At 34.2% G+C, this 22,613-nt stretch overlaps 1 protein-coding gene, 1 long non-coding RNA gene and 1 pseudogene across 2 annotated transcripts; 1 reads left to right on the top strand and 2 right to left on the bottom strand.

Annotated features, from left to right (window-relative positions):
• The first annotated feature begins 2,937 nt into the window (after positions 1-2,937).
• On the top strand, positions 2,938-17,725 carry LOC108471644 (ABC transporter B family member 27-like; annotated as a pseudogene).
• Positions 9,563-11,817, bottom strand: LOC128284198 (uncharacterized). The gene is made up of 3 exons (XR_008274554.1): positions 11,588-11,817; positions 10,456-10,529; positions 9,563-9,649 (listed from the first exon to the last, which is right to left on the bottom strand). It is a non-coding gene; the product is annotated as an uncharacterized LOC128284198 (long non-coding RNA).
• A 35-nt stretch (positions 17,726-17,760) lies between the features above and the next one.
• LOC108470779 (putative methylesterase 11, chloroplastic) lies at positions 17,761-21,964 on the bottom strand. The gene is made up of 5 exons (XM_017772229.2): positions 21,393-21,964; positions 19,858-20,094; positions 19,345-19,488; positions 18,794-18,925; positions 17,761-18,434 (listed from the first exon to the last, which is right to left on the bottom strand). Exons 1-5 carry the CDS (start codon positions 21,744-21,746, stop codon positions 18,156-18,158), a joined length of 1,146 nt encoding a protein of 381 aa, XP_017627718.1. The 5' UTR covers positions 21,747-21,964; the 3' UTR covers positions 17,761-18,155.
• Between the last annotated feature and the right edge of the window lie 649 nt (positions 21,965-22,613).

Below are 22,613 nucleotides of genomic sequence, written 5' to 3'. Positions count from 1 at the left end.
AATTTTAAAATTTTAATTTATTTTAAAAATTAAATATATTAAAAAAGTTAAATATAACTAATTTTAAAATTTTAATATATTCAATATTTTTAAAATATATTTTAAAATTTTAAAATATTTTAATAGGTAAAGAGAAATTTTTAATGTATTTAAAATTTTAAAAACTTAAAAATTTAAATATATTAAAATTTAAATATATTAAAGAAAATGTTGAGTATAACTAATTTTAAAATTTTAATATAATTGAGAAAATTTATTTTAAAGTCTCTCTATTTTTAAAAATTATAATATTTCTTTAGTATTTATATAAGTAGCGTCATTCTACACTACTCAACTAAAAATTTGATTTTTTTTATCTTGATTGTTGACGTGACATGCTAGTGGTGCAAAATTTTTTATCTCCATCAACTTTTACTATAAATTTTAGATCATTTACGTGTTTAATTAAAAAATTAGATTATTTATATAATTAATTAAATTTTTTGGGTTAGTTTTATAAAAAAAATCCAAGAAAATTGCTTTCAACTTTTCTATTCCCCCGGAAGGCTTTAAAATAATTACATTCAAACCACATCATGCGAAAAATAGTACATAATTACACCGTCAAGCACCATGGAGAAAGAAGGGAGCCGGCGAGGGAGGAGGAATCCGCGGTCATCTAAGCGACCTCAGTCACCAATCGAACAAGCTGGTGTGGTGAATCACTAGCGGAGGACCAAAGTGACAGCGGTGCACAGCAAACTGAGGATCGTGGCTGTCCGAGAGAAGTCATAAGGGCCAAGCCCGATGTTCTGAGTGGGAAGGGGGAACCCCCACAAGATGAAATAACGAGAGACAGCATGGTCCAAACTTTATTCCGCCGGAAACAAAGAAAACAAATAGAAAAGCAAAAAAAGAAAAAGAAAACCGGACGATGACCGGCAGCCACAATGGATCAAAGGATTAAAAGGGAGGGGAAGAGACTCCAGATAATAAAAAAGACTGACCAAACTTACTTTCTTTCCTTTTATATTATGACGATCCCTGGCAAGTACGGTGGTATAAACCGCAATTGTCAGCAACATTCTGGTCATCATCCATGCACTGACCATATGGTTTACCCTTGCCACAACTTGGAGTTTTTTTAGCGTTTTTAGTGGGATCAGTTTTTGAATTTCCGTTGCTACCGTCGAGCACTCGGCGGATGTAGGAATCCATCAACATCTCCAGCTCCATATCGTCACCGATGAAGCTGCTGTAGTCATCATCGTCCAGCCCTACACTGTCACCGCCACAGTGGCTACCCCTGAAAGCCTTCTCCGCTAACACAGCAACTCTGAAACATTTGGCGTTGAAGAGTAATATTGCCATTACAAATAATAATGATAGATAGATTAAACCTTCTTCTCTCTTATTAACAGCCCTCATTTTCTTTCACTTTTTGCTTACCAAGGAAATGAGGTAACTAAACAAATAAGATTGGAGTTGTTAGCTGAAAGGGATCACTTAAATGCAAAAAAGGAGAGTTGGGGAAATTGGGAATCTATTTACTATTCCATCCTTGATCTCAATTGATTTTTGTTTCAAAATATATATTATATAATTATACCAAGACAAAAATATAATTATTTTATAGACTTTTTCATCATATTATTCATAGTTTCTTTTTAATTATTTAATGACATTTTAGAATTTTTACATATTATTGATACATAATTTTGATACTTTTTTTATCTTAAATCTCAAAACCTAAAAGCTCAAATCCTCAACCTTAACCTTGAATCTTAGACCCTAAACTTTAAAAATTTTTAAAAGTTCTCATTATACCTTTTAATTTATTTTGAAAATTTTAATTAAACACAATTAAAATATTTGAAAATTCTCATTAATCTCACAAAAATTTTAAAATTTAATTAGACCCCAATTTTTTTTATAAAAAAATTCTCATTAAACTTCTCAAATTTTTTAAACTTTTCTAGACCCCTCAAAACTTTGTCCTAGAATTCACCACTAAGAGTGCCCTTGGTCCTTCCTAAAATGATATATGGTGTCTTTTTATTGATTGGGTATTCTTAGGACATCAATTATGAGGATTCTCAACTTAGGGATCATAGAAAATATAAAAAATATGGTATGAAGATCACAAAATAAGATCACGAGGTCGTTAGATGCAACTTAAATATGGTTAAGACTCATGAAATTTTATAATTGTAATTGTAATTTTTTATTTTTATAAATAAAATAAATTTAAAAAGTAAAGAAAAAGTCGCAACAGTTATCAAGCCGATATTATTGAATTCGATTATTTAAATTTTTCCATATAAAATTGATTAATTCAACTGATATTCATAAATTTATCAATTTATTATAAACATCACTAACAAAAGGTCAGCAATCCAAGACAAAGATGATTCATGCTCATCACCTTACCTTTCCTCTAAAACAAGCATTAAACACAACAAATTATTAAATATTATTCTTTTAAATCCTTACCATTTCAAATAATAATAAATTAATTAATTTTTTTCTTTTTCGGTTGAGTCTTAACTTGATTGGTATGGATACTATTGTTAGTAGAAGAGGACGTGAATTTGAATGTACTGAAATGTATCATATTCTTATTTAAATGTTAGAGAAGCACTATAAATAATTATAAACATAACTTTAAAAAGAGTAGAGATGAAGATTACTAAAAAAAAACCCTTTTTACATAATAAAATCCCCTTTTTTTTCCGACTAGAATCATAAAAAAAAAAAAAAGAATTGATTGGCAGTTTTTTTTCCTAGTTTATTGATGTAGAAGGCCTCATGAAACATGCCATAAAGCCAACAATGTACCAAATAAAAAATAACAATTTCCCCTTCTTTGTTTATAATCCCATGAAATACTGGCAACTAATTTGCAGAAGCAATTTCCATTGTTGCATTTGTTTATCAATTTTGAATTTTTATTTTCAAATGGGGAAGAAACAGAAGTTGCATTCTCCTCCAGGCAGTGACAGAGTCCCCCCTTTTGTACAAGGAAATTTGTTTGGATTTGTATCATGTTTTTCTAGGATTTTATTTTTCAACATTCTACTTGAGTTTGTTTCTTGTTTTCACTACATTTAAAAAAAAATATATATATATATATATATATATGTTTCAATGCATGAGCATATCGTATACTAATTAAAGATTAGAAGGTGATTTTGTATAGTACAATGTTATAAATACAGTTCCATTTATGCAGGCAAATGATAACCAATCATCAAACTGCCCCATATCAAATCCTGAGCATGACATTGGTGTTGAGGTGATGGATATTTGTTCCATATTTTTATTTCCCAGCTGTGAAGCAGGCTTTATTTACTTAAATCTTTTATGTGGAACATTTTCAGGCAGCTTAAATCTTTTATGTGGAACATTTTCAGGCAGCCAATGTTGGATTGTCCAGAGTATTTTCACTGGTTAGTCAGAAATATGTTTTTTCATTATTCTCTTTGCATAGTACCTATTGAGTTGGCTGCAATTTGTAGGCAAAACCAGATGCTGGGAAGCTTATAGCATCTGCATCGGGTTTCTTGATTGTATGTTGTTCCTTTCTTTCCCTATGTTAATGAATTACAAGATGAGAAACTGGATAACAAGTCAGAAGCTTATGTAATTATCTTGCAGCCTAAATATGGTGGAATGATTATAGACATCGTATCAAGAGAAATAAAGACCCCACAACAGCAATCACAAGCTTTGGATGCCATCAAAAACACCGTAACATATTCTTCTGATAATTGTAATAGGGTAACTTTCCCTTTCACATTTTCCTTTTATACACACTTTTTTGTTGAAATGCTTCACAAGGCAGTGCTCCTTTCTTGGTCTATGCTAAAGACTCTACTTTGCAAGTAAAAACCATTCGGGGTTCCTTTCAATAGTATTGATACCTTTAGAAAGATCAGAGAGCTGGTAAGAACCAAATCTGGGTATCTATCATGCTTCAACATGGGATCCATATTTTACAAGTAAAATTTTGAACTTTTGAGATGGATGTCAAATGCATGCTTTACTTCATCAAAATTGCTATTTTTAAGTGAAGATAAAGAACGGGTTTGGGCTTCAAAAGCCTATTCTATGCAAGTTACGGCATTTTATAGAACAGAGCAGTACAATATTAACCTATGTTACTTGAACTTTAATAATGCAAGTGTTGGATATGAGTATGAATCCAAAACGAAAATATTCGATCTTTTGAAGGATTTTATATTTAAGGGTCCTTGAAAGATCATACCCCATGCTATATCCAAATGTGTATAGGGAACAAATATAGAAAAACAAAAATTTCAAACAACATGATATAAAATCTAATTGAAGATTAGTACCAACAGGAGAATACTAATTGATAGCTTAAATAGAATGGATTTAGTCTTGACTCTGTAGTAGTTGGTTGAGCCGATATTAGTTGATTTTTAACTTGTTAAAATGAATAAATCGACTCTTAAGGTTCTTCTTTTACCCATCCTATTTAGGTCTATATGCAGAGCAGTTCAAGCATGGTTGTTTTCTTCTACTGGTGAAAGGATTGTTGCTAGACTAAGGCTTAACTTGTTCACTCACCTTATCCATCAGGTAAGGCCTATCATGTCAGATATATGTAGAGACTTATGCCCATACTTGTAAAGGACAAAAATGTGAGGTTTTCTAGTCAAAGCGGATAATTTCTCGCAAGTTGAGTGCCGGTGTCCATGATCTGCAAGTTATTCGGCTGTTCTTTCTTAATACCCTTTGCCCAGCACTCAATATTTCAGCAGTTTTTATCCTAAAATTCTGCAACAGGAAATAGCCTTTTTCGATGTTACTTCAACAGGCGAACTCCTCAGCAGGCTATCTGAGGACACACAGATCATTAAAACTGCAGCAACATCCAATCTTTCAGAGGCACTTCGGAATCTAACAAGTGCCATTATTGGCATTGGCTTCATGTTTTCATCATCATGGAAGCTGACATGTATGTTCTCTGGTTTTGCTTGCTTAACAAGTTTTCATTAATGTTGAGAGTTATAGCAGTCACAATTGCTATTATTTGTGTTCAGTGCTATCCTTGGTGGTAGTTCCGGTTACCGCAGTCACCATGCGTAGATTCAGACGATATCTCAAACAACTTTCACACACAATACAAGCTGCAGCTGCAGTGGCTGCCTCGGTTGCTGAGGTTTGTAAGAACTGTAACGTGCTTCAAAACTGAAAAGCTTTGAAAATTCTGTCCTTCATGACAAACCCCTTGACGTTTAGGAATCTTTTGAAGCTATTCGAACAATTAGATCTTTTGCTCAAGAAGGCTATGCAGTCTCCAAGTACTCCGAGAAGGTTGATGAAAGACTGAAGATTGGACTCAAACGAGCTGTGAGTGTCCTTTCTATCTCTCAACCACACACAGATGGCCGGAACACGATATTGCAATTGTTATTTTTGTGGTTTTATCTCTTTACATCAATGATATTCAATTTAGTTAGTTGCAATTGTATTCGTTAAATCACGAACGCAGTTCGACTGCAACTTAAATCTCTGCATAGATGTTTAGCTTAAGTCTTCACTCCTGTTTTCTACAACAGAAAGTAGTTGGTCTGTACTTTGGAGGACAGAACGCTGCATCCAAACTGTCAATTTTTATAGTGGTGAGCTATGGAGCCTACTTGACAATAACTGGATCCATGACCGCTGGTTCTCTTACATCTTTCATCCTTTATAGTCTCACAGGTACTATACAAGTTCCAGACAACTCTTATGTTCGATCTGCAACTTTGGTCGGAACATATTAACAGTTATTTGCATGACATGTTTGTGATAAACAATCTTCTATTTACCTGCAGTTGGATCCTCAGTGTCCTCATTATCAGGATCATATGTATCTGCCATGAAAGCTGCAGGGTCAAGTAGGAGGGTTTTCCAGCTATTAGATCGTGTCTCAGGCATGCCAAAACCAGGAGATAAGTGTCCAGTGGGGTTAGTCAAATTACAATTTCATTAAATTTAAATTCCACTAGTTTACACCTATGGCAGGCTGTAACACAGTGGGGTTAGTCAAATTACAATTTCATTAAATTTAAATTCCACTAGTTTACACCTATGGCAGGCTGTAACACAACATTGTATGAGAAATGCTAAAAAGAGGCTTAAACTTTATTTATGTCATGCAAGTTAACCCAATGGACCATCATGTTAAATAAACATGTTATGCTGTGAATGGCAGAAATCCAGATGGAGATGTAGAATTGGATGATGTCTGGTTTGCTTATCCTTCTCGGCCAAGTCATATGGTACTTAAGGTAATGGTTTCTCTGCTACACAAATGAATTTAAAGAATATCATATACCGTTACACACGCACAGACACACAAAAAAAGGAGTTTAATAGAACATATTCTACTCTAGCAAACTAACCCATGTTTTGCCTCAATATTGTGCATTGATTCAATGGTTTTTGATTTTGTTCAGTTAGCTCCTTCCTTTTAAGACTTGAAGAATATCAAAATTAAAACAAGGGCAAAATCAAAATGTTCTAATAGCAAATTCTGAATCTTTTGTCGGTTTTTTATCAAATAAAAAAAAAGTTTAGAAAATAGACTAAGTTTCAAATTATTTTAATGTGTACCTCACGTGCAAGGTTAGAAGAAAAGTGCTATCCAAAAGCCGATTAGAGCAATGAATGCATAATCTAATGAATATTCGAGCTAGAAAGATCTGATGTTGTATTGAATTGAAGTACCAATTATCAAGCTTTAACTGATAATAATAGATTTACTATATTTAAGTAACAACAATGCATACATTCACTAGATAATGTAAAATCTGAATGGAACTGCAGGGAATAACTACGAAACTGAAGCCTGGCTCAAAAGTTGCCCTTGTTGGACCCAGTGGTGGTGGAAAAGTAAATATTGCCATCCCCTTTTCCTTCCTTGACACTTCTTGGACTAACAAATTACTGAAAGCTGAATTGTTATGCAGCACCAAGAAGCTGGCCATGCACACCAAATCGTGCAGGAGCAGCAGAATCGAATGCAACTTCTGCCATCAAGTTCCATTTTGTTTCATTTTGTTACCTTAGTTGATGTAATGAAGTTCTAGTTCATTTAGAACTATGTTTGATTCATGTTTGATTCATGATTGATGTAATTAGGTGGTGATTGAGCTGATAAATCAGCTTTGTTTATGTGTACAAGTTGTTTTTCCTAGTTTCCATGTAATTAGTGGTATTAGGTAAGCATTAGGTGATGTTTGTCTTGTTTTGATCAGTTAATGACTGATATATGTAATGGCTATATGCCAATGTTTCTTGTTAATGAAAATTATCAGATTTCATTCATTTTTATGCTCCATTTTTCTTGCTTTTGTAACAACCCCTAACCCCAAACCATCGCCGGAACAGGGCTACGAGGCATTACCGGATATATCAGACAACTTATGGATATTTTACAATTATTATAACATTCATAGTATAATTGAAGAATTATGTCCCTATAATGGACTTTCGAAGCCCAACACAAGTATTAAAGTGGAATGAAACGGGACTTGTTCGAGTATTCAGGGAAATATATATTTTTTTTTTACAAAAATTTCGACAGCATTTCTTCTTAATTTTTTTACATAAAACCCCCTGCAAATTCAAACCAAAAACCACCTAATCCAAAACCAATGGCATAATAAAAAACAATTTAAACCTAAATATATCTAAATCATAACCAATTCATTAACATAGTCATTTAATAACTAAACATTCATAATATTAATCCAAATTAACTAATAACTTCATTCATTTTTTTTTTTCATTCCAACTTATACCAAATTATATAATATAATATTTACCATTTTATCAAACTAATAACAAAATATGGTATACCATTCTTATAACCAACTTTACAAGTATATCTATATAACTTATACAACACCTAGTACATGCCACTTTCAATTAAGAAAGAAAACATCACCCAAAATTTGCTGGAGTCGGGATCGTTCGGATGTTTGGACCGGGTACTAGACTACTATTAACTCAAGACGGAAACAACCGCACGCCGAGTATTCCGTGCTCATGGTATTACCATAATTCAAATTATAATAGCAATAAAGAATTTTAATTACCAAACATGTAACTATCTAATTTCACAAATATCAATTCATTCTTAAACTTTCATTAATTAATAATAACGATACAATTTTATCTATTCTTCGCTTTCCATCACATATTACATGTAACAATTTCAATCACTACATGAACATTAAGTTCATGCCTTTCATTTTCAATCTCAATTTTAATCCACTATTCAACTTTTTCGTTTCTTTCAATATTTCAATAATATAATCAATCAATTTATTTTAATTTCTCATTTTAGATATTCACCTTATTAACAAATCCGGACTTTGACAGATACACGGATTCCAACCCAACACACCAGTACGGCACATTGTGCCTAAAACGGTACATAGTACCTGATCAGTGTACGACACATAAAGTGTCTAAAACGACACACGAGGTGCCTGAAATACGACACATAAAGTGCCTGATCAGTAAAGCCGGCAAATTCCCGTACACTTCCATATCCTATGGCATGCCAATTATATCCGACTTAGCCCGACTAGTTAATAGGGTATTTCAATTCTCAATTCACTTTCATTTCCATTCCAAGATTACTTTTCAATTAAAATTTTCACATTCAAATCAATTTACAATTCAATTATACATACACATTCACCATTCAATTCAATTCTCATTCAACTCAAATATCAATACTTACCTTATAATTCACTTATTAAATATAGAATTGATATAAAACATTTAATAAAAAGTAATTTGAATTATAGTAATACAAACCGTGAATTTCTCGTTTTAATCCTCGATAGCTTTCTTCTTTCCTTTGTGCACCGATGTCTTGGGTACTTTGTTAACTACGAAAATAATAATAATTTATAATCATCAATATAACACAATTCAATTTAATCCATGAGCCTAAACATGCAAATTTAACCATTTTAATGTATATATATAATTTCACCATTAAGCTGTCTACTTGAGTCATTGTTACTAAATTATTTATATCTTGAGTTAGGAAACTCCAAATTAAGATCCACTAATTTTTCCTGAAATTAGACTCATATATCTTCTCACCATAAGATTTTCAGAATTTTTGGTCTAGCCAATTAGTACAGTTTATTCATTAAATACTCCCCTGTTATTTCATTTGACAGTTCTGACCTCTCTCTACTAAAAATAAATTATCTCATTGTACAGAACTTGAATAAGGTTCTTGTTTACTTATTTTGAAACTAGATTCATTAAGGAGTTCACAAATATAAATTACACTCCATAATAATTTTTGTACAATTTATAATGATTTTCCAAAGTTAAAACAGGGCATCTCAAAATCACCCCAAACCAGTCTTACAAAATTTCAAATATCTCTTGATTCATCAATTCATTGCTTACACTATTTATACTATAAGAAACTAGACTCAATAAGTTTTAATTACATATTTTTTTCATCCTATAGTTCAATTTATAAAATTTTTAGTGAATTTTCAAAATCAGACCATTGCTACTTCCCAAAACTTTCAATTAAGAAAGAAAACATCACCCAAAATCTTTTCGCTGAAGTCGGGATCACTCGGATGCTGGACCAGGACACTAGACTTCTATTAACCTGCGCACGGAAACAACCGTACGCTGAGTATTTCATACTCAGTGGTATTACCATAATTCAAATTGCAATAGCAATTAAAAAAAATAAAATAAGAACTCAGCATCAAATAACAATTCTTTTTTTTTTAAGTTATCATTAAATAACAATAAATAAACAATCTTTAGCTATTATTCAATTTTAGTTACAAATCACATTTACCAGGTTTTAATCACCACAATCATTTTAAATCCATGCATTTCATTTCCAATCTAAATTTTCAGTCCACAATTTTAATTTCTTTCATATTCACTAGTACAGTCGATCAAATTCATTTGAACTTCTCATTTCAATTATTCACCCTATTAACATTTCGGACTTTAACGGATACACGGATTCCAACCCAAACACACCAGTACGGCACATTGTGCCTAAAACGGTACATAGTACCTGATCAGTGTACGACACATAAAGTGTCTAAAACGACACACGAGGTGCCTCAAATACGACACATAAAGTGCTCGATCAAGAAAGCCGCAAATTCCGTACACTTCCATATCCTATGGCATGCCAATTATATCCGACTTAGCCCGACTAGTTAATAGGGTATTTCAATTCTCAATTCACTTTCATTTCCATTCCAAGATTACTTTTCAATTAAAATTTTCACATTCAAATCAATTTACAATTCAATTATACATACACATTCACCATTCAATTCAATTCTCATTCAACTCAAATATCAATACTTACCTTATAATTCACTTATTAAATATAGAATTGATATAAAACATTTAATAAAAAGTAATTTGAATTATAGTAATACAAACCGTGAATTTCTCGTTTTAATCCTCGATAGCTTTCTCCTTTCCTTTGTGCGCCGATGTCTTGGGTACTTTGTTAACTACTGAAAATAATAATAATTTATAATCATCAATATAACACAATTCAATTTAATCCATGAGCCTAAACATGCAAATTTAACCATTTTTATACACATAATTCCACTATTTACTTATATGTTCATTCAAAGCTGTCTACTTGAGTCATTGTTACTAAATCATTTATATCTTGAGCTAGGAAACTCCAAATTAAGATCCACTAATTTTTCCTGAAACTAGACTCACATATTTTCTTACCATAAAATTTTTAGAATTTTTGGTTAAGCCAATAAGTACAGCTTATTCTTTAAAATTGCCCCTATTCTGCTGTCAAATAGTTCTGACCATTTTTCACTAAAAATTGATTATCTCCTTTTACAAGATTCGAACGATGTTCCCGTTTAATTATCTTGAAAATTGGTTCAATAAGTATTTTAAACATATAAATTCCAACCTATAATTAGTTTTATACAGTTTCTAATGATTTTTCAAAGTTAGAACATGGGAACCCGAATTTATTCTGACCTTGTCTCACAAAATTCATTATATCTCTTAATTTACAATTCAATTGCTTATATCGTTTCTTCTATAAGAAACTAGACTCAATAAGATTTAATTCCATATTTTACTCATCCTATAATTTAATTTCTACAATTTTTGGTGATTTTTCAAACTTAGACTACTGCTGCTGTCCAAAATAGTCTTAGTACAAAATGTTGATTTACTTTAATTTCAATTTAATCCTAACTAAATTCACTTACTTTTCTATCTTAATTCATACTTTATTTCTATTCAAATTTTGTCCAAACTCATACTTAACTATTAAATTTCCAGCATATTTTCATAATTTTGAATTTTTTCCATTTAATCCCTAAAACACATAACTTAAAGTTTACTTTACATTTCAATCTCTATTCTAACTTAATTTCATTCAATTAAACCCCTATTTCATCATTTTGTTCAACATGAACTTTGTTTAAAAACTTAAAAACTTCTAAACTACTAACTTAATTCTATCAAAACCTTGTTTTAATACTTTTAGAACATCAAAATTAAGAGAAAAGGACATGATTGAACTTACCAATTAAACTCCAAGCTTCAAAAACCCTATTTTCCCTTTTTCTTTTCTTTCTTTCTTTCTCCACTGTTTCTTCTTTGTTTCGTTTCCTGCTATTCTGTTTCCTTCCTTCTTTTTATTCTTTTGTTTCTTTCCTTTATTTCCTTTTTATTTACTTTACTTTTAATAATAATAATTTAATATATATTTTAACACATAAAAATCTCAGATCTTTATGTTTATGCCGCCTCACTTAGGACAAATGGCATAATTGCCATTTTGGTCCTCTTCATTTTCTTTTAATCTACAATTTAACTTTCATCCTTTATTTAATTTAGTCATTCTTCCTAATTACTCTTAATTAAGCTAAATTCACCTAATTTAAACCTAATTAAACACATCGCTAAACTCATAAATATTTCTAGTAATTATTTCGAACTCGATTTACTAAGACAGAGGCCTGTTAATGTACTTTTTCGATGCCCGTGAATTTTGGGTCATTACAGCTTTCAATTCGATTCTTGTTCTCAAGCAAATTTCTACTTTTGTTTCTTCACCAAGTCACGAGGCTTGGAACACAAGCTTTTGACTCTGCTTGCTTAACATTGTTTCAAACACCAACAATTGGTATCTAGAGCTTTCATCTTAGAGGACCTGTTGTAGTTGAATCTTAAACTGAATGGCTTCATCAGGCTTCTCTCCTACAGCACCACCAGTCTTTAATGGTGAAGGGTTCCACATATAGGTTGTCAAGATGAGGACTTACCTGCAGACCTTTGATCTATGGGAAGTTGTCAACACTGATGCTGAGCCAGCTCTACTCAGAGCCAACCCTACAGTGGCTCAAATTAAACAGCATGCAGATGAGAGGACCAAAAGGAATAAGGCTATGTCTTGTATTCAAAACTGTGTGTCTGATGTAATTTTCACCTGAATCATGGCCTGTGAGACTCTAAAATAGGCCTTAGACAAGCTTAAGGAGGAGTTTTAAGGCACAGAAAGGACAAGGCAGCAGCAGTTGTTGAATTTGAGGAGAGATTTTGAAAATTTAAAAATGAAGGAGGAAGAGACAGTGAAGCAGTACTCGAATAGAATCATGGCTGTTGTAAACAGCATAAAGTTGCTAGAAGTACAGTTCAGTGAGGCAAGGATTGTGGAAAAGGTGCTCTCAACATTGCCTGAAAGATATAAGGCAAAAAATCTCATCCCTGAAGGATTCGAAAGATCTCGCAAGCGTCTCTCTAACTGAGCTTATTAATGCCTTCTATGTTCAGGAACAAAGGAGAGCCAGCAGGATGGAAGAGCACTAGGAGGGTGCTTTCCAAGCCAAGGCCAAAGCAGCCTCGAGCACCTCAGCCTATAAAGGCAAGAAGAACTGGAGAAGCAGGCCTAAGTCTGATGCTGCAAGAATGGGAGACCAACTCTGCAGATTTTGTAAAAGGCCTAGTCATCCAGAGGCCAAATGCTGGTTCAGACCAGATGTCTTGTGTCAACATTGCAAGAAGAAGGGCCATGTTGAAAGGGTCTGTAAAGAAAAAGGCAGACCTGGACAAAACAAAGCACAACACAAGGATGTTGAAGCTCGAGTGGCTGAAGACAGCAGTGACCATGAAGAGCAGGTCTTTGCTGTGTCATGCTTACCTAGTCAGAGTAAGGGCTCAAAAGGGTGGTTGCTAGACAGTGGCTGCACCAACCGTATGTCACCAGATGCAAACATTTCCAAAACTTTGGACAGATCCTGTAAAACCAAAGTGAAAATTGGAAATGGTCAGTTCATCAAGGCTGAAGGAAAGGGAGATGTGCTAATATGAACTCCCACAGGAGACAAAGTCATCAAAAATATGCTGCTGGTGCCTGAGATTGACAGAAACCTTCTCAGCATTTCCCAACTGCTTGAAAAGGGCTATTCTGTTGTGTTCAAGGGCCAACAGTGCCAAATTGCTGATTCAAATGGATCAAACTTTATGAAAGTCAGTATGACTGATAAATACTTTGAAGTTAACTGGCCAAGTGACACACATTCAGCCTGTGTTGCTGCTACTGAAGAATCCAAGCTCTGGCATCAAAGGCTTGGTCATGCCAACTTCAGGGCATTGACTCGAATGGCCAGTGAAAAATTGGTTGAAAACTTCACCAATTAGGTTGAACATAATGACGTTTGTGAGGTTTGTCAACTTGGAAAACAGGCTAGACTTCCATTCCCAACCAACAAGGCCTAGAGAGCCACTGAAAGATTGCAGTTGGTTCACACTGATGTATGTGGTCCCATGAAGTCAGAATCACTGAATGGAAATAAGTATTTCATTCTCTTTATTGATGATCATACCAGATATTGCTGGATTTAATTTTTGAAGCACAAGTCTGAGGTAGCTCAAGTTTTATGAAGTTCAAAGCTGCAGCTGAAACAGAAACAGGCTGTAAATTGAAGACCATCAGGTCAGATAATGGAGCTGAGTATACCTCAGCTCAGTTCCAAGCTCTATGCAATGATGCTGGTGTCAAACATCAGCTAACCAATGTTTATACACCCCAGCAGAATGGGGTCAGTGAAAGGAAAAATAGAAGTCTTATGGATATGGCTAGGTGCCTTCTATTTCAAAAAAATTTGCCCAAGACCATGTGGAATGAAGCAGTTAACACTGCTGTATACCTTCAGAACAGGCTACCAACCAAAGCATTGGCTCATAAAACTCCATTTGAGGCATGGTTCGGGCTTAAGCCATCATTGGCTCATTTGAAGGTCTTTGATTGCCTATGTTACAGCCATGTACCAGCTGTGAAGAGGGACAAGTTGTCAAAAAGGGCCAAACCTGGTATTCTGGTAGGCTACAGTTCAGTCAAAAAGGGTTATAGGATCTTGGATCCTTCAACAAATAAAGTCCAAGTGAGCAGGGATGTGGTGTTTGATGAGAAAGCATACTGGAATTGGGAAATAAATGAACCTGAGGCCATTCTTGAAGAACTTATATCAGATCAGCTTGAATCTGATTAAAATGGTCTTGATATGGACATTGATGATGAACCTGTCAAGGGTACAAGGACTCTGACTGATATTTATGAGAGGGCTCATGTTGCACAAGAAGAACCTAGCTGTTTTAAAGAAGCTCAAGCATATGAAGGTTGGAAGCAAGCCATAGTTAATGAAATCAAGATGATTCAAAAGAATCAAACATGAGAGCTAGTAGAAAAGCCTGCCAACAGAAAGACCATTGGTGTTAAATGGGTCTATCGAGCCAAACAAAATGCTGATGGCAATTTGAACAAGCTGAAAGCTAGGCTTGTTGTCAAGGGGTTCAGTCAAAGATATGGCCTGGACTACATGGAGACTTTTGCACTAGTAGCTAGGCTAGACACAATCAGGTTGCTAGTTGCTTTAGCTGCACAAGGCAATAGATCATTCGTCAATTGGATGTAAAGTCTACTTTTCTCAATGGCTTCCTTGAAGAAGAAATCTACATTGATCGGCCCCAAGACTTTGTTGTGTCTGGCAAAGAGGACATGGTATACAAGCTTAAAAAAGCCTTGTATGGCCTAAAACAAGCTCCTAGAGCCTGGTATGCAAGAATTGACACCTACTTGGTTAGTTTGGGATTTGAGAGAAGCATCAGTGAGCCAACTCTGTATGTCAAGAAGAAACAAGCTGAAACACAGCTCATTGTGTCCCTATATGTTGATGATCTTCTGGTGACAAGAGGAAACCAAATCATATTGGCTGACTTCAAGGCCAAAATGAAGGACATGTTTAAAATGTCTGACCTGGGACAGATGACTTACTTTCTTGGAATGGAGGTGCAACAAACTCAAAGAGGAATCTTCTTGGGACAAAAAACATTTGCTGCAAAGATCTTAAGCAAGTTCTCTATGGAGAATTGCAAACCAACAAGCACACCTATGGCTGTTGGAATGAAGCTATCAAGTCAAGAAGACTATGAGCAAGTGAGTGAGTCTGATTATAGAAGTCTTGTTGGTTGCCTATTGTATTTAACAGCAACAATACCAGATATTATGTTTGTTGTGAGTATGCTATTGAGGTTCATGCATTGCTGCAACAAGCAGCATTATCAAGCAGCAAAAAGAGTACTCAGGTACATCAATGGTACCTTGAGCTATGGACTCAAATTCAGTAGAAGTAAAGATCTGAAACTAATAGGCTACACGGACAGTGATTGGGCTGGTTCAAAAGATGATATGAAGAGTACCTTAGGGTATGCTTTTACCCTTGGTTCAGCTATGTTTTGCTGGAGTTCTAAGAAGCAATCGATAGTTGCACAGTCAACAGCAGAAGCTGAATATGTTGCCACTGCCAATGCTGTTAATCAAGCCATTTGGCTAAGGAAGATTTTAGCTGACTTGAACCTGCATCAAAAGAAAGCAACAGAGATCTTTTGTGATAACAAATCTGCTATTGCAATTGCAAAGAACCCTGTCTTCCATGGTAGAATCAAGCATTTATGCATCAAGTTGCATGTGGTACGAGAGATGGAACAAGCTCGAGAGATAAAATTGATTCATTGCAATTCAGAAGATCAAATTGCTGACATTTTTACAAAGGCCCTTAATGAGTCTAGGTTCATCAAGCTTAGAAAAGAACTTGGAGTCAGCAGCATGCCAACCAAGGAGGAGTGTTAAAGAATTGGTCAGCATGCAGCACCAAGAAGCTGGCCATGCACACCAAATCATGCAGGAGCAGCAGAATCGAATGCAACTTCTGCCATCAAGTTCCATTTTGTTTCATTTTGTTACCTTAGTTGATGTAATGAAGTTCTAGTTCATTTAGAACTATGTTTGATTCATGTTTGATTCATGATTGATGTAATTAGGTGGTGATTGAGCTGATAAATCAGCTTTGTTTATGTGTACAAGTTATTTTTCCTAGTTTTCACGTAATTAGTGGTATTAGGTAAGCATTAGGTGAAGTTTGTCTTGTTTTGATCAGTTAATGACTGATATATGTAATGGCTATATGCCAATGTTTCTTGTTAATGAAAATTATCAGATTTTATTCATTTTTATGCTCCATTTTTCTTGCTTTCAATGCGGTTCTTGTTCTCAAGCAAATTTCTACTTTTGTTTCTTCACCAAGTCACGAGGCTTGGAACACAAGCTTTCGACTCTGCTTGCTTAACATTGTTTCAAACACCAACATGAATCTCCAATCTGTTGCAAACGACAATAGCAAACTTAATCGAAAGGTTTTATGATCCTCTCAAGGAAAAGATTTTGTTAAATGGGGTTTCTTTACTAGAAATATCACATCAATATCTTCATAGAAAGGTGGAGTCCTTTTTGCTGATCTTTCTCAATGTTTATATGCCTTCCATACAAAACTCCACTCATTTTCTCGTGTTTATACTTTAGGTGTTATATTTTCAGACCTTTATTGTTGGTCTTGTTTTACTAAATACAGGTTAGCGTAGTTAGCCAGGAACCAGTTCTTTTCAATTGTTCCATAGAGGAGAACATTGGGTATGGAGTCAATGGCAAAGTCGGCAAAACTGAGATACAATATGTGGTTGTAAGTTGATGATTATAATCCTTTTTACCAATGATAAATGAAACAGTAGTAGATTCATTTTTTTTTTTTAAAATACGTGTGCATATAAGATGGGTGCAGCAAAATGGCGAATGCCCATGGATTCATTGAAAAATTTCCTGAGAAATTTGAAACAGTTGTGGGAGAACGGGGTTTGAGGCCGTCAGGAGGTCAAAAACAAAGACTAGCGATTGCAAGATCACTGTTAATGAATCCCAGTGTATTGCTTTTGGATGAAGCCACAAGTGCTATTGATGCTGAGAGTGAATACCTAGTTCAGGTCAGACTCTTAGCTGCTTTCCATAAACCTGTCTCCGGGTTGGGCAGATTGGCTCATTTTCAGCTTGCCTCGGCCTGTAGGCCTGGTTCACTATTAATTTAATTTATGTGATGGTGCTTGACAGGAAGCTATGGATTCATTGATGAATGGTAGGACTGTTCTAATCATAGCACATAGGCTGTCAAAAGTAAAAAATGCGAACAACGTAGCTGTTATTTGTGATGGTCAGATAGCAGAGAGTGGCACTCATGAACAGCTTCTCACACAGGATGGTATCTACACAGCACTTGTTATGAGGCAACTACAATGATCAAACACTAATTAATAATATCTATTATCCTAATAACAATACTTTTAATGTGTTTCTATTTCGGATATTCAATCTCGTAATAAATTATCAACCTTTTATTTCAGTAATCCAACAATCTTTAAGCTCAGACGCATATGTTACATGAGAAATTGGTTCAACAAACAGAAAGAATGGCTGATACTGCTTTATGTGCAACCCTGAAGTGTTATTCTTTCGCTAGCATAAATATGAATATCTCATGAAAGGAAAACCAAAAACAAAAAAGGACCGAGGAAAGCGATATCAACATACTCCGTGCTCTGATGCAAAATGTCTAAGCCATCTAGCGGTCAAGCAGTAAAGACCATCTTTACGGTATGTGTATGTGCATCTGCATGTTCACTCAAATTCGAGAGGATAACTTCCCTATACCTCATCAAATGATGCCCTAGTGGGGGACTCCCATGAAACATCCGACAATTAGAATCTCTCAAGGTGAAGGGAGTTTCGAGATCTCTACAAATAGTTTGTGCAAGGCTTGAGGCTTTGAGAAAAATGGTGAGTGGTCAGCACCTTTTAGACGAAATACCTTTTCTGGTGGGCTTGAGTTAATCATGCTCTCTTGAAGCACCGCTGGTATGGCATTATCTTCAGGAGTTTCTACATAAAAACGCCTCACAGATCCGTATTTCATGTCAGAAAGTGTAAGCTTCTCCAAAACTGGTGCGAAAGGGATCGGCCTCATTGAAACAGATGCTAATGCAATGTCCTGGCCAGCAAAATGTGGAATAAAATCAGCAGTTGTAATTTTGCACATAGGCACACATAGAAGATAAATTGAGTTTTTTGAACAATAAAAATCAAAAGATTAATTAATCAATCAAAATGATTTAGACAACGAAGTTAGAAGGAAATCACAAACTACTAATTACCTAACGTGTTCACATTGCAATTTAAATATGAAATTTTACAAGCATTCATAAGAGATGTATGTGGTTATGCAGACCATGCACATTGTTGCCTGCCAGTGTGGTAGAATATCTAACAAGGATGCTAAATGATCTCGTTATAAGACATATAAGTCGCATTGATTAAGAAAAAGATCATTAATCACTAGTTCAGATGTACCTTGGAAGGACTTTGATTGAATAACAAATCCCGCAATAAAGACTTGTCTAAATCAATAGCAGTTGGAGGATGGTCATTTCCATTAGCATACAGAAATATCTGAGCCTGTCGCATTAGATCATTAGAACCTGCCTGCAAAAGTTTTAGCACTAGTTACATAAAGCCATAAAGCTCAAATGGTTAGATTATTTGTTCATAGAAAGTATTAACAAGCTACTTTACTTGGACTCAAGTGTGATGTCCAACACGAGTATATTCAATTTTTTTCAAGTATTTAACAATGTCCCCATACTCTCCCCATACTCATGTCCAACTATGCATTTTTTCAATCAAATTTAATGCCAAATTTTAGATAAAGTAGGGCACACTATGGTGAAACAAGATGTTAATGGCAAAGACTCGAGCAAATCAGTAAGTTCCAGAAGAAGTTAATTTATAGACACTTCAAACAAACAATCTATAGAAGTGCATTTTTCAAGTCCAGCATAATTAGTATGTATCTGCAGATAAAAATATTCAGAAATTAAAATAATGATTCAAGCAATGCAAACCTGTTGGGTGAACATATCAAGAGTACTTTGTCCGTTTGTCAACATTGCTGCGGCCACAAAAACAGCCTTTGCAATTTTAAAAGGAAACAGTTCCATTGCATACGATACACATGCACCACCAAAGTCATGCCCAACCAAGATCACCTGCATAGTTTTAAAAGGCTTTGACCAATGAGACTGTTATCGATCTCTTTCTATGTCAAACTTTCCAGTAACAGCAGAACGAAAAATTGTAAAGAATGTGTAACAAAGCTTGGTTAGCAGAAATATGCAAGCACCAATACAATGCTTTAGCAACCAATATAAAATAAAATTTAATATACCCCAAAAAGGCTTATATTTTAGGAACTTCCTGGATTTAACGTTTGGTATTGAGCAGGACAATTTTGAATTCATTAAGAAGCTTGATATTCAATTTGCATAAGAAAAAATTTCTTCTGACCAAGAAGCAAGCTGAAAAAGGAGCATAAGCGTGGAAATTAAAACAGAGGAAAGAAAGAAATAGAAAAGAACCTTCTCGCCTTCAGGAAGTTTTTCAAGAAAGTCAGTTAATGGCTTCACATATTGTGAGAGACTGGTAATGCCATTTGTGTCGAAAGAATGAATGCCAGAACCCGTTAGATCAACTGCAGTAGCTTTGAAACCACCTTCTTCTAGGAGTGCAATTGTTTTGTACCAACACCAAGCACCAAAGCCTCCCCCATGGACAAGGACAAAATGATTTGTTTCCAAGTTATCAAGCTTTATGTCCTGTCAAACACAAAAAAGAAAAATGAGAAAGATCATAAGCGACATTTAAAAGGATTAATGTACACCTAACAAGCAAAGTTACTATAATAGAATTTACAAATTGACTTGAAATGGTGGTAACCAAGAACAAATAATGAAACAAAACCTGTAAATATGCAGCCTTCTCGATTATGGCTAGGCCATAAAAATAATTATAATAAAAGAAACAGGTGTTCTGCTAGACGATAGGCTACAGTGCAAAATAACACTACAAAATAGATAAATTTGTCTAGAAATTTTATGAACATAGTTTTATCTTATCCAGCTGAATCAGGATTTAATGAAGCTTTCCCTTAAATGAACAGTTCTGGGACAAAGTACTATCATAAGCACACACGTTTTAGCAATTTTACAAACAAGAAAAAAAATAGCTTTCTTCTTAGCTCACACTTGCAGCACTAGAAACTGAGTAAGAGAGCATTGATAATAATTGTCATTAAGACTCCATTCTTATCATTTATAGTTAAAAGAAAACAAAAAACAAATAAGCATTGTTCATCTAAGTAGACCAGAAACACCCTTGACAAGCAAAAGCATTTATGAGTGCTGAGATAATTCTACATATGCCAAAAAGCCTGCAACTGGAGCTTATTGCTGCATAGCAGAAAGCCTTTAATGTCCATCACAGAGAGAGACAAAGATGGATCAAAGAATCTCTTAAAAAGACATCTACAAATTGAGAACCTGGTGCCAAATATATCCCTAGCCGCCATCAAAATAGGTGGGATTTCCATGGTTTTACCCCACATTTAGAAATGCATACACTTCGTGCACAAAAGAGCTATCAAGGCTTTAAACTAACAAAGAACCATTGCCAAAGCTCAAAAAAAGAAAAGATCTTTTAAAAATATGCAAGGTTTGACAGGGAAATCTAATACTACAAACTTCCATAACCAAATCAAGTTCTCAAATAGCCAACTCAATTTTCCAGAACTCCAATGACATGAAAACTCCACTTTCATCGAATGCCGATATATTGCCAAACTAACAGCCAACCGACTAAAAATAAACAACAATTTAAATACCATAAGTAACCAATAAAAAATTTTGATCATAATTCCATCGTACTTCCCACAATTTGAAGTTATGAAATTATAAAAATAATAATTAAATAAACCATAATAGAACTAGAAAATTAAAACCCAATACCCCGCAATAATGAACCCCCACAACCCCCCAAAAAAAAAAAAAACTTTTACCCAATAATTTACCTAAAAAAAACCAAAAACCATAATTAAAGAACAAAAAATAACACAAACCTGATTAACAAGCTGATGAGGTTGCAAAAGCGGGTCAGTAAGGGACCTAGCTCTGGAACTGGAGCTCCGAGGCAACTGACCAGCTTTCTTAGACCCGGAAGAGGAATTCGGGTACCTCAACGAAGCCGACCTGTCAAACGGCAATGAAGCTCCCCCGTTTTGCTGTTGATGTTGCCTGAACAAGATCGCAGCTGCTAAAGCCTGCTCTTGAAGCAGAGAATCATCAGGCTTGTCTTTCCTCGACGATCGGACCCTAGCCCACCGGTTGCTGGAATTGGGTCCTTTTTGCTGGTTCTGCAACCTTTTCGTGACCGGTCGTTTCGTTACTGTTTTACGAGCAAAGCAGTTTCCCATTTTCTCGACTGCATGAAAGGTAAAGAACTAGAAAAAGGCAAAGAGAGAGAAAGAGACTTTATATATAAGTTTGTATCTATGTATTTGTATACGTATATATATACAGTTTTATCTACGTTGAAGGAGCGGCGTTGGTGGCTGACGGCTGTTGGGTGGTGCGAGTTGGAGAGTCAATGAATTTTTTTGACTTTTGTGCTTTTTCCAAATGCTAGCCCTAAATTATTTGCTTTGTACTAAATTGCCTAACTTTACAATTTACTTGCATAAATTAGGAAAAAAATATTTATTGGGATTTATTTTTTTATTTTTAGACTTAAGAATCCAGCACTTTTTCAATTTGTTAGCTTATTGACATTTTTTATGATTAATTAATATATTTATGAATACTACTTTTTTCATTAAATATGAATATTATTTTTTCAGATATATTTAATTATTGGAAAATAATAAAAAGCCATTTAACTATTTAAGTCAATGTTAGGAGAAAATTATGAGCGCATAATTACTTTAATACTACATAATAATTAAATTGGAAATTATAAATATAAAATTAAATTAAAAATATTTCTCTCTTCTCATTCTTAAAAATATTTACTTTAATTTTAAAAATAACTGCAAAATAAAGATACTCGTTTTTAATATATACGAGAATAAATACGCAATTAAAAACCTATCACTGTAACCCCATTCGTTAAGAGAAAAAAGATATGTTTTTTTAAAGCATGGCTGATTTGCAAAGTTGTCCACGTCTTTAATCTCATGGGGCAACTTTTTTCTGGACAACTTTTTCCTTCCTTCCAAACAGAAAGTGACACCAATTTCTTTTCACTTTAATTTTTTAATAAAAAATTAAAAATCTTTTTAATG

This window comes from Gossypium arboreum, chromosome 11, assembly GCF_025698485.1.
Source record: "Gossypium arboreum isolate Shixiya-1 chromosome 11, ASM2569848v2, whole genome shotgun sequence".
NCBI lineage: Eukaryota > Viridiplantae > Streptophyta > Magnoliopsida > Malvales > Malvaceae > Gossypium > Gossypium arboreum.
Note: the sequence above shows the minus strand (reverse complement) of the source record. Positions and strands in the feature narration are given on the sequence as shown.

Excerpts from the sequence above, each read along its gene's own strand:
- LOC108470779 (XM_017772229.2), bottom strand. The coding sequence starts at position 21,746 with ATGGGAAACTGCTTTGCTCGTAAAACAGTAACGAAACGACCGGTCACG. Across the intron at positions 20,095-21,392 it reads CTCATCAGCTTGTTAATCAG|GACATAAAGCTTGATAACTT; the intron begins GTTTGTGTTATT and ends TGTGTTTGACAG. Across the intron at positions 18,435-18,793 it reads TCAATCAAAGTCCTTCCAAG|GACATTGCATTAGCATCTGT; the intron begins GTACATCTGAAC and ends TTTGCTGGCCAG.